This window comes from Ctenopharyngodon idella, chromosome 10 (genome assembly GCF_019924925.1).
Source record: "Ctenopharyngodon idella isolate HZGC_01 chromosome 10, HZGC01, whole genome shotgun sequence".
Lineage (NCBI taxonomy): Eukaryota > Metazoa > Chordata > Actinopteri > Cypriniformes > Xenocyprididae > Ctenopharyngodon > Ctenopharyngodon idella.
In genome coordinates this window covers 49,947,604-49,959,121 of record NC_067229.1, presented here as the reverse complement: position 1 = coordinate 49,959,121, position 11,518 = coordinate 49,947,604, and the positions used below count along the sequence as shown (strand labels likewise).

At 38.8% G+C, this 11,518-nt stretch overlaps 1 protein-coding gene across 1 annotated transcript; it reads left to right on the top strand.

Moving 5' to 3' along the window:
- Positions 1–3,861: 3,861 nt before the first annotated feature.
- On the top strand, positions 3,862–10,604 carry ets2 (v-ets avian erythroblastosis virus E26 oncogene homolog 2). The gene is made up of 10 exons (XM_051911474.1): positions 3,862–4,096; positions 4,596–4,649; positions 5,844–5,961; positions 6,044–6,163; positions 6,246–6,446; positions 6,528–6,602; positions 6,734–6,943; positions 7,408–7,671; positions 7,891–8,009; positions 8,874–10,604. The coding sequence occupies exons 2-10, from the start codon at positions 4,602–4,604 to the stop codon at positions 9,087–9,089; spliced, it is 1,371 nt and encodes a 456-aa protein (XP_051767434.1). The 5' UTR covers positions 3,862–4,096; positions 4,596–4,601; the 3' UTR covers positions 9,090–10,604.
- The last annotated feature ends 914 nt before the right edge of the window (positions 10,605–11,518 follow it).

Here is an 11,518-nt window from a genome sequence, read left to right as displayed (position 1 = left end):
ACAAGATCACATGCATAACTGGTTTGAACACAGATACTGTACGGGTGTGAAATGGCCAATCTAACACAGATTTCCCTGAGATGGACAGTGACGTGATGAGAAGTTTACAGAGAAACTGGTGAGAGTGAAGAGTGTTTTATCTAGTGTACAGCAGCAGCATCACGTGTGTGTTCGGGTCAGTTTATGGCTCTTGTGTCGAGGGTGTAGCTCCCGGCGCTGTTTTCAATGAAAGCGCAGTTATTTTAGCTCCAGACATGTTTACATTTCTGTGGTCGAGTCTCTAACTTTCCTCTTTCCCTCTTTTTTCTGCTTCTCTCATTTCAGAGTCCCCAAACTACCAGACATTCCTGCAGTCTGCCAGAAACACAGAGACATGAGAGAAGAGGAATAATATAGAAGAGTGTGTGTGTGCGTGTGTGAGTGTGTGTGTGTGTGTGTGTGTGTGTGTGAGTGTGTGAGTGTGAGGCCTCCAGTGAAGTTTCATATTTCGCTGCCTAATTACACATGAAAAATAGTCACTTTATATGTTTAGTGTTTCAATAACTCTGGGTGTGGAGAGACTGTGAATAGATGACTGTTCAAAACGACACACACACACACACACACACACACACACACACGCACACACACACACACACACACACGCACACACACACACACACACACACACACACACACACACACATACTGTCCGCTGTGTAACCCTCCATATGTCACATTTAGGATAATTCTGCTTTCAATGTGTTTGTTTCTCTTTTATACTTCTAAAGTCTTTTGTTTTTTAAATATTTGCATTTGTTACTATCCCTAACCTTTATTGTCATTTTGTTATTGTTGTTTTAAAAAAAGGCATTTTAGTTTTTCCCTCATTAAGGAATAACAATTAAAATGTTTAAAGTTTAATGTTGTCATTAAACTGAAGTTGCACTAGTCTTTTCATCTCTATTGTGTCGTATATCCGATTGAAACGCTTCTCAAACAAGAACAAATGTAGGGTGGGGCTTGATTTTGTCTGTGAGGAATTGATTGGATGGTTGTGGTTTGCTATTGGTGGATCTCATGTGAGTGACAGGTTGCCCCGCCCTCATCATCAGAGAAGAGAAGAGATGCTGCAAGAGGGAGGAGAAGATATTCTGATTCAAGATTACCAGGAACATGAATTTAACAATAATGATGTGCACCGATAAATCATTTAGAATAAACACTGCAATATTCTATAAAAAAGTTAGGGTTAGGGTTATGTAAGTCATGATTTCAACGAGAACAACAGCAGTGAGCTGAAGTTGATGTGTGTCTGAGGGCAGATCAGATCTTCTCCAGCAGGTGGCGCAACAGACACACAGTTGAACTCGATCAGACACTGATGATCAGATGAGCTTCAGACAGTCATGAAGAACCAACAAAATCATCCCAGAGCCAAAGACTAGAATAACACTTAAGAGGGACTTTGCTAGAACTCAAACATTCACTGATGTTCAGCACGTCTGGAGCAGAATTATGTGTTTGCAGTTTGTTTGTTTGTATTTCTCTCTCTCCTTGACCTCTTCAGGCGTTATGAATATGAATATGAGCACCTAACAAACATTCAGTGTCCATGGATACCTGCGATTAGAGAAAAAGATTCTGCTCGTCATAACATTCACATTCAAAGGACTTTATGGTTGGCGAGAGCAAGAAAAGGTTACTTGTGTGTGTGTGTGTGTGTGTGTGTGTGTGGAGAGTGTTTTCACACATGGACACGAGACGAAGGCCACAGGTTGCTAAGCAACAGTCAATGCGATGGAAAGCAGGACACTGTGAGAAGTTGATCTTCAGATATCAGTGATACTGCTTCACTGCGGCAAAACAACAACAAACACATATTCCTGTGAGGAAATAAGATCATGCGTGAACACTGGAGAATCATCAACCTGACGATGATGTCACACGCATTTAACAGCCGTTTCCAAACACAGACTTTGAGATCTGAACTAAAACTGACATTTTACAGTTTGAGGGAAGCTTCTTACTTTTCCCAGTGCAGCAGGTATCCTCATCCTTTTATATAGCCTATATTTTAACCCAGCGGTTGGGTTTGTCCATATTTGACCCAAATTTGGGTTGAAACAGCCCAGCATTTTTTAGAGTGTAGAACATATTTTGTTAGCTGGTTACCCAGAATGCATTACAGCGTAAATAACATGCTGTTTTTATATTTAAAGTCATAAAGTCAACATTTGCCAGTTTAGCAGACATCATAATCATTCCATGTCATTGATATTTATGGAATAAACATGCATGTCTGACAGATTTTAATATCTGAATAGATCATTTTGCATGTTAGGACTACAGTTCATCAGTTTTGATCAGTAAACCATGTGCTTTTAGTTCAATTCTAGACAATTACTTTGAAAACACTGTAAACAATGCTGGGTTAAAAACAACCCAAGTTGGATTGAAAATGAACAAACCCAGAGATTGTTTTTTAAAAATTACTATATGGCTGGCTTAAAATGAACCAATTTACCCAGAGTTCATATGCGTTCTTTTGTCATGCTGTAAATGAATGTTATTTTGTGAGTCATGAAGATGACAAACACTCGCTTCAGAATGTCAAATATCTCTGCAGGATCTGTGCTTGTGATTTATTAAACTAATATGAGAGCTGGCCGGTGTTCATGAACGTTCACACTTAAAAATAAAGGTTCCAAAAGAGTGTTTTCACAGTGATATCACAGAAGAACCATTTTGGGTTCCCCAAAGAACCTTTAGTGATCACTTCTCAAAACAACCATTTTACTTCTTGATAATCTAAAGAACCTTTTCCCCTATAAAGAAGCTTTTGTGCGATGGAGAGACTCCTTGGATGTTCTTCATCGATGCCAATAAGAAGCAGTGATTGTCATGATTCTCAGGAGGCTTTGAGAAGACAATAGCAGGAGATCATCTGCGGTCACAATGAATAATTAGTGCGTGTGGGAGGAAACTGCCGGTAAACACTGAACGAGATGAAGGTGTGATTCCTGCTGTTCTGTGTGAACGAGTCCTTACACACTCAACCCTACACTTACACAAAACCTGTCTGTCTCGTCTGTCTCTATCTATACTTATATGCAAATGAACAGAGTAAAGGCCCGTTCACACCGAGAACTATAAACTATAACGATAACTATATTAGCATCCATATCGTTCTGTTTATTCTCAGTTTTGTCGTCTGTCACTTTAAATGCTCGAGCTCGTTAAAGAAGGCTGGATTCTGATTGGCTGTCAATGTTTTTATCGTTCATCAGCTGGAAAAAATTGTTTGAAAGTGATTCCAGTGATATTGTTATCGTTACAGGTGTGCCGTTAGAATGATTTTTAGAAATATCTAAAGTATGGAGAATATGGAGAATTTTCATTTTTGGGCGAACTTTCCCTTTAAGTCATCTGTGATGTTATTCATTTATGTGTGAGGACAGAAGGCTTTGACAGTCCCTGCGGTTTTCATCAAAATAAACGCTCTATGGTTTTACATATTGTAATTTTACTGTTGCTCTGTAGTATAAAATTATTATTATTATTATTAAATACTTGATTTTCTTATCTTACAGTACAATTATACTGTAGTATTACTATATTTAATGATTCGTTTAATCTTTATACTTTATTAATAATAATTATTATTTATTAAAAATGTAAAATTGCAATTTTTATAAGCAACATCACAACTTGAGTTGTTTTTCCAGCTCGTTCTCCCTGTTTTTAATTAAATAATGCACGTACAGATAATATCAAGTACAGATAATATCACAGTCATAAAGTTAGTTTTGGACACTACAGCACTGGCTCCTGTGCGCGCGCCCCTGTTGTTCCTTTGGTCCCTCCCATCATCATCATCCGTGAGCGCGCGCGCTGAACTCGCTCATAAACGCTGAAGATTCACTCACGCGCACAGTCGAGACTCAACCTAAACGCGCTGACTAACCCATAGACTCACACATATATATATAACACGACACTGACGAGCGGCATCGATCGATATATCAGGACTGTAATCGATCGATCAGAGGGATAAAACAAACTGCAGCACATTCACATCGGATTTAGTTCATCTATTTCTGCGAGAATTCAACAGGTCAGTAGCATTAAACTGATTAATACGACAATATTTCAATATCAGACATTAACATGATTTACAGACAGCAGTTTGATTCTGTTCATTCTTTTATTATTATTATGATTATGATTCTATATATTGTCTGTTCTGTTTATTGTCTTTCTATGTATTTTGATTCTGCAGTTGTGATGTGAAATGTACATGAATAATCTGATTTAGATAATGACTAAATCAAGTATTGTAATGTGTTATATAATGTATATGAAGCTGAATCACATTCTATACTGCTCGATCATCACTGAGTCATGAATCATGAATCACATTCACGATCGACTCGCGGGAAACTTTTTATCCACAGATTCACTTCTGATCAGACATTAATCTAGTTAAACTTTAAAATGACGCACTTTATTTTGATTTTAAGTTAGATCTCTGGAAGAATAAGCTAATGATTATGATGATAATAATAATAATAATATGTATTTGTTTGATCATGAATGTTTTCTTGCTTTCTCAGGTCTCAATGTGCAGCATGGAGCCTATTTTAACTGGATTTAGAAACACACTGAAGGTGAGAGAAGTATATATTTATACATTATATTATTATATTTCAGATGTAGTGTGCCAGGTTTGTGTACGCGATATTAGACACTCCCAGATGTGCTCGTTTATCTCACACACATCTGCGTGTTTAAGTAGACTCGATTAGATCAGCGCCCGGTCTGTGCTGCGATCTGATTGGTCGACAGAAGGGCTGCTGTAAAGTCATTGGAGGTCAGCTCGGGTTCGCCCACGCAACTCTCGCTGGCGCGGAACAGGAAGGCCATATATGGTCGTGCGCTTCTATTGGTGGAGCGGCTCTCACAGGCAGATAATTAGCTGTAGTGATGATGTCATGCGTAAGGGCGTGTCCTCTGGGTTTTTCCTGCCTGTGCTGGTCTGAACTCAATAATAAAGAGTTTAGCTGGCTGAAGTTTATGTGTGTGTGTGTGTGTGTGTGATAGATATCATCTTTTAACCCGTTCACCCCCCTTTTTAAGCATAGATTATAAATGCTTTGGAATACAAACCTAAGTTTGGTCTCTTTTAAAAGGAGACACTATTGCTGAAGTGAAAGCACTTCAAAAATGAAAGTGTAAATAAGTTATAGAAGTTTAAGTTTACTGTAAAGCAAAATTACTGAACTAAACATTTTATATTTTATACAAAAATATATATTTTTTACAAAATAATTTGGCCTCAAGAAAATCAATGCCACACATCTAACCAAGTTTAAAGCTGAAGTAACGAGTAAAGTAACGCATGACAAGTAATGTGTATTACGTAATCAGATAAATTTTTTGAAGTAACACATTACCTAATCAGATTACTTTTTGAAGTAATGAGTAAAGTTCAAGAAACTTAACTGAACTAAACATTTTATATTTTATACAAAAATATTGTTTTTACAAAATAATTTGGCCTCAAGAAAATCAAAGCCACACATCTAACCAAAGTTGTGTTCCAAATTTGAAGTTCATATCACAAAAATTGAGGTTCCTGTGAGATTTTTTTCAGGTGCTTTACCAAAAATATCCACCGGTGAAATGTTTTGATGAATTCTCCTGTCACAAATGAATACCTTTGATTCAAGATTATAAGGGACATGAATTTAAAACAATAATTAAATCATGTAGAATAAACACTGCAATATTCCACAAAAGTACAAGAACTGTTGATTTGGTGACTTTAGCAGGCTAAAAAACAACTTGTTTTGCTTTCTCAGCGTCAGGCAGCGTTCGAGATGTATGAAGACCCCATGTCTCTGTTCTCGGGCTTCTATCCGGTAGAGGAGGAGCAGGCGGCGCAGGAGGTCCCGTCCGGCCTGGACTGCTTCTCTCAGGGTAAATAACAAGCATTACTGGCCAACATGTCCTGTAACTTCACAACAGATCTCCAATGGTCTCCTGTGTGTGTGTGTTTCAGATGCTGGCGTGTGTTCGGTGCCTCTGCTGACGCCCTGCAGTAAAGCCGTGGTGAGTCAGGCGCTGAAGGACAGCTTTAACGGCTTCTCTAAGGTCCAGCGCATCTGCGGCATTTCCAACAGTGAGTCTCCATCCTTCTCCTGAACACTGATGACGTGTTTGTTTTGAAGATGAATGTGTTTGTAATCATCTCTCTCCTGTAGACCCGCGTAAGTGGACCAAACAGCATGTGTCGCAGTGGCTGTTCTGGGCGTCTGGAGAGTTCAGTCTGACCAACATCAACTTCTTTAAGTTCGACATGGGCGGACAGGAGCTGTGCGACCTGGGAAAGGACGGATTCCTGGATCTGGCTCCAGATTTCGTGGGCGATATTCTGTGGGAACATCTGGAGCAGATGATGAGAGGTAACGGAGCGTTCTCGTCGCAGACATTTAGATTTGATGTAATGCAGGAGCTGATGTTTGATTCGATGTGCTCTTCTGCAGCTTGTCAGGAGGGAGACGAGGTTAAAGTCTTGAGTCGGCCGTCTGAGTGCGGCTGGACGAGCAGCAGCTCCAGCAGTAAGTGTTACGATCACTGCGTCTGTATGTCAGTCAGTATGTTGTAATGCACTGATTTCCATCACTCTGAATGAATCTTCAACACCGATCTTGTAATCAGACTACAGTGTGATGTGTGTTTGTGTCTGAAGGTCTCAGTCTGGAGGAATGTACTTTGAAGGTTCCTGATAGTCGCAGCAGTCTCCTCCGAGAGCTCTTCGAGGTTTCTGATGATTCGGCCCTGTTGGCGTCCGGTCAGGAGCTCTCCATGTATCCCAAACCTCAGCTCAGCACCGTCAGCGTCAGCTATATGAGTCAGGAGTTCTCCGGCGCTAAAGCTGCTCAGCGTCTCAATACAGCAGGTCAGATATCACACATCCGTTGTCATCAGTGTTGGGGATAACGCTTTACAAGTAACGTGCATTACGTAATCAGATTACTTTTTGAAGTAACGAGTAAAGTAACTCATTACAAGTAACGTGCATTTACATAATCAGATTACTTTTTGAAGTACAGAGTAAAGTAACGAGTAAAGTTCAATAAAGAGCTGTACAGTAGGTATATATAGTGTGTTATATAGGCCGTTTGTTAAACAATTGCAAAAAAGAACTTCTCAGTAAAATAAAACACCTGCAAGAGATCGAGTCTCATCCAGGTGAGGAAAAAGTAACAAAAAGTAACTTAAGTAACATAATTAGTTACTTTTTTTAGGGAGTAACACAATATTGTAAGGCATTACTTTCAAAGTAACTTTCTCAACACTGGTCGTCACAGCGAGTTGATGTACGGAGTGTGTGTAGTAACCAAACGCTCGTTTTCTCTACAGTCTCGTCACGTGAGCAGACGTCGGTGGAGAGCGTGGAGAACGCGGAGGGCTCCGAGTGCGTCCTGCGCTCCTGGGGAAGCCATTCGTCCCTCGCTGACGCCCAGCGCGTCCCGTCCTACGACAGCTTTGAGGAGGAGTTCGGAGCGGCTCCGCTGGGCCTGGGCAAACAGGGACTGTCCTTCAAAGACTACGTTCAGGAGAGGAACGAGCCGCTGGAGCAGGGCAAACCCGTCATCCCTGCCGCGGTGCTCGCTGGATTCACCGGTGCGTTTCATTAGTACAGATGATTCTGACTAAAACAGTCCCACAGTTGCAGTGTTTGTGTAAAGCAATACCTGATTTAAACTAAAAATGGGCAAAACCAACACATAATAGTAGGTGACATTTTCATGGGAGAAAATTTGAAGTCATTTAAAGTCACAATAGGGAAGGAAAGACTATTGTGACTTCGACTTTAACCTGCGTGTCATTGATGCTCAACAGGAAGTGGCCCCATTCAGCTGTGGCAGTTCCTTCTGGAGCTGTTGACCGATACGAACTGTCAGAGCATCATCAGCTGGACGGGCGACGGCTGGGAGTTCAAACTCACCGACCCCGACGAGGTGAGTTACTTTACAATTATGAGAAACCCCCTCCTAACATTTAATAGGCAGTTATGATAGTATTATGAATGTGTTTTTCATTGTTTTTTCTTCTCACTGTAGTACTGTAGTACTGTTAGATGTATTTTAACAAATTATTTTAATCAAATGTGCTAATTTATTATTTATTTATATACAATTTTATTTATTTTAGTCTTTTTAATCATTTTATTTAGTTACACTTGCTTTTCTTATTACTAATTTTAAAATAATTTTAATTTTAAATACATTTTTATATAATTTAATCAAATTTTATTTATTTAGTTTTACGAAATGTATTTTAAATACATTTTTTTAATTAATTTAATCAAATGTATTACTTTATTACTTATTTACTTTAATCAAATAAAATTAATCTAATGCATTAATGTATTATTTAATTATTTATTTAAATATTTATATTTTTTAATAGTTTAATTTTAATCAAATTTAATTTTATTTATTTTTTTAGTTACACTGCTTTTCTTTTTTTTATTTATTTTAATCAAGTTTTTTTTAGTTTGATCAAATGTATTTATTTCAGTCAAATTTTATTTATTTTAATCAAAGTTTTTATTTATTAATTTATTTAAATAAAAATGGATTTGTTTTAGTCAATTATTTTTAATCTAATGCATTAATTTATTATTTATTTAAATAAAATTGTATTTCTTTTTTTTTTAATCAAATTCATTTAATAATTTATTTGAATCTTATTTTTACATTTTTTATCACAGCTTTTCTGTAAACGTTTCCCCTGAACCCCAGTGTAAAACCCCTATAAAAGATCTCTTTTCTGAAGCTATCATGTTTTGATGGGTGCTCTAACACCGCTGTGATCCTCAGGTGGCCCGTCGCTGGGGAAAGAGGAAAAACAAGCCGAAGATGAACTACGAGAAGCTGAGTCGAGGCCTGCGCTACTACTACGACAAGAACATCATCCACAAGACGTCGGGGAAGCGTTACGTCTACCGCTTCGTCTGCGACCTGCAGAATCTGCTGGGCTACACGGTGGAGGAGCTGCACAGCATGCTGGGAGTCCAGCCGGACACCGAGGACTGAAGCGAGAGCCGAACCCTCCGAAGTCGTGGTGCAGACCTCTCCGAAGGTCTCTGTTTGTGTTGAACGGCCGTATGTTGAGCGCGTTTCTCGCTGCGGTTCTTCAGTCTGCGGTCAGCTGAGAACACTTTCACTCTGGATCTGATCATTTGACACTGTGTTCTCTGAACCAGGTGATTCCTGTAATAATGTAGATTAATGAAGAGGCGCGAGACGGGAGCCTTGGACACTGAGAGAGTTTAATTTCTGATGTAAGGACACGGCCGGGATTGCCTTATCTGAGATGTTCCTGTGTTTGAGAATCAGAGCTTTTTAATTGAGAGCAGGATTTTCCGGTTTGAAATCACATCAGGTTGCCTTTCAGAAGGAGAGAGCATTATTAACAATCATTCTGAACTTTGATTTTGCTTTGATTTATATCCGATATCGATTGGTCCTGGATCTGCTTCTGTTTTTCCTCATATTCTTGTATATTTTGTGAGCGTTTCAGTAGAAACGATTGTACATGAGATGATTTAATGTTTATTTATTTGAGAATATAGCTGGTCTATGGAGGTGTTATTATGGACTGTTGATTTATTTTCGCTCAGGCCAAAGGGACGTGGAGATTTGACGTCTGAATGTTTACGTTTGTTTACCAAAGTTAAGGAATCTCAGCACAGTAAACTGCATGTTTTCTGGTGCAGAACATAAACCCGCTGTAATCGTCAGTGAATGTTTGCTTTTGTTTCGTACAGCGATGAATGTCTCGTTCTGTTCTCACGCCACTTTCAGGATCAGAACGACTGTTTGTCTGTAAATTGATGCTGTACATTTATATCTGCGTTACTGTAGACCCAGCTGACAAAAATGAGGTCTGAGAATGTTTTTCTAACGTTTGCTTAAGTTATGAAAACGTTATTTCTCTCAACATTCAAAATGTCTATTTTTTAAATGTTTTAAAAATGTTTTTTTGTTATGTGAGCATTAAGGGAACATTTAATTTAAAGACCAGATAACGTTGAACGAAGGTTCTATTAACGTTACTGGGAGAACGTTTGTTTAACTTTGAGAGAACCTTGCCAGAACGTTTCCTGTTCGCTGAGGGAGATGATTATTATTCTCATAATTTATACAGAATTCATGTGATGATTCATCACTGCATATGTAAGTGTTTATATGTGTGTATTTGATTGTTTTTATATATACAGTTGCTCTTCAGAGCAGGTTTATTTACAGATGATCTACGAACGAGAGATTTATTAATAAGTTGAAGTGTTTCTAGGGAGTGACTTCTGATTCAGTCTTGATTATCAAACCTTTATTAGTCAAACCAGTGATGTTTGTGCTGAACGTCCTCTGAACCGAGTGATTTACGCCGGTGGAAACATGTTCAGCAGGAATGTGTGTGTGTGTGTGTGTGTGTGTGTGAGGCGTCTGACTCATGAGAATCTGTCCAGACGTGTATCTTTATGTCATTAACACACTGAACAGTATAATATCTCTGTGAAACACAACAAATAAATTCTTGTTAAATGAGGTGACGTGTGGAGCCGTTTTCTCTCTGAACTAAGTGTGTTTGAGATGTTTGACTGATTAAACGAGATTAGATCAGCGGTTCTCAACCTTTCTGACTCCAAGGAACAACATTATTCAATAAGTACATATAATCCCAAGTTAATATGTAAATAATTCCCGCCCAAGGCATTATAAGGGGCGGGGCCTGGTTGAGTTAGTTAGTAGTGTGTTGAAACTTGGCGGTTATGGTATTTTCCCAAAAACACTCGAAGCGCTTGACCAATCACAACACACTGCTTCAGCCGACCAATCAGAGCACATTGTGCTTTTCAGGAGGAGGGGCTTCATAGAGACAGGAACTAAACAGAGCGTTACTGACAGACTGGGAAGAGAGGAGCTGAACAATGGAGAATATGAGGAAAATAATGCATGCAAAGCTGTTCTAGTAGAGCACAAAAACAAGACTTTGTAAAGGAGGATAATATTTTTTTGCGGTTCAGGGGGTAAATCTTGATTTTGAGCTTATTTTAAATTTGGTTTTGTTTTATTTTCAGTCGTTTTCATCTTGAGACGCCTGCATTAGAAGAAGCACAGAAGCTTCTCGTTCAGTGTGTTTAACTCTCAGACATTAAACACACACAGCTGAGTCAACACTCAACTGATGCTCTCGATACACAGCATTTGACCTTCACACACACACTTCACTGATGCTGTGTGTATGAGTGTGTGGATTAGTTCACTTTCAAATGAAAATTACCCCAAGCTTTACTCACCCTCAAGCCACATCCATCCATCATAATCGTACTCCACACGGCTCCGGGGGTTAATAAAGGCCTTCCGAAGTGAAGCGATGCGTTTGTGCAAGAAAAATATCCATATTTAACAAGTTATGAAGTAAAATATCCAGCTTCCGCCAGAACGCCTTCCGTATTCAA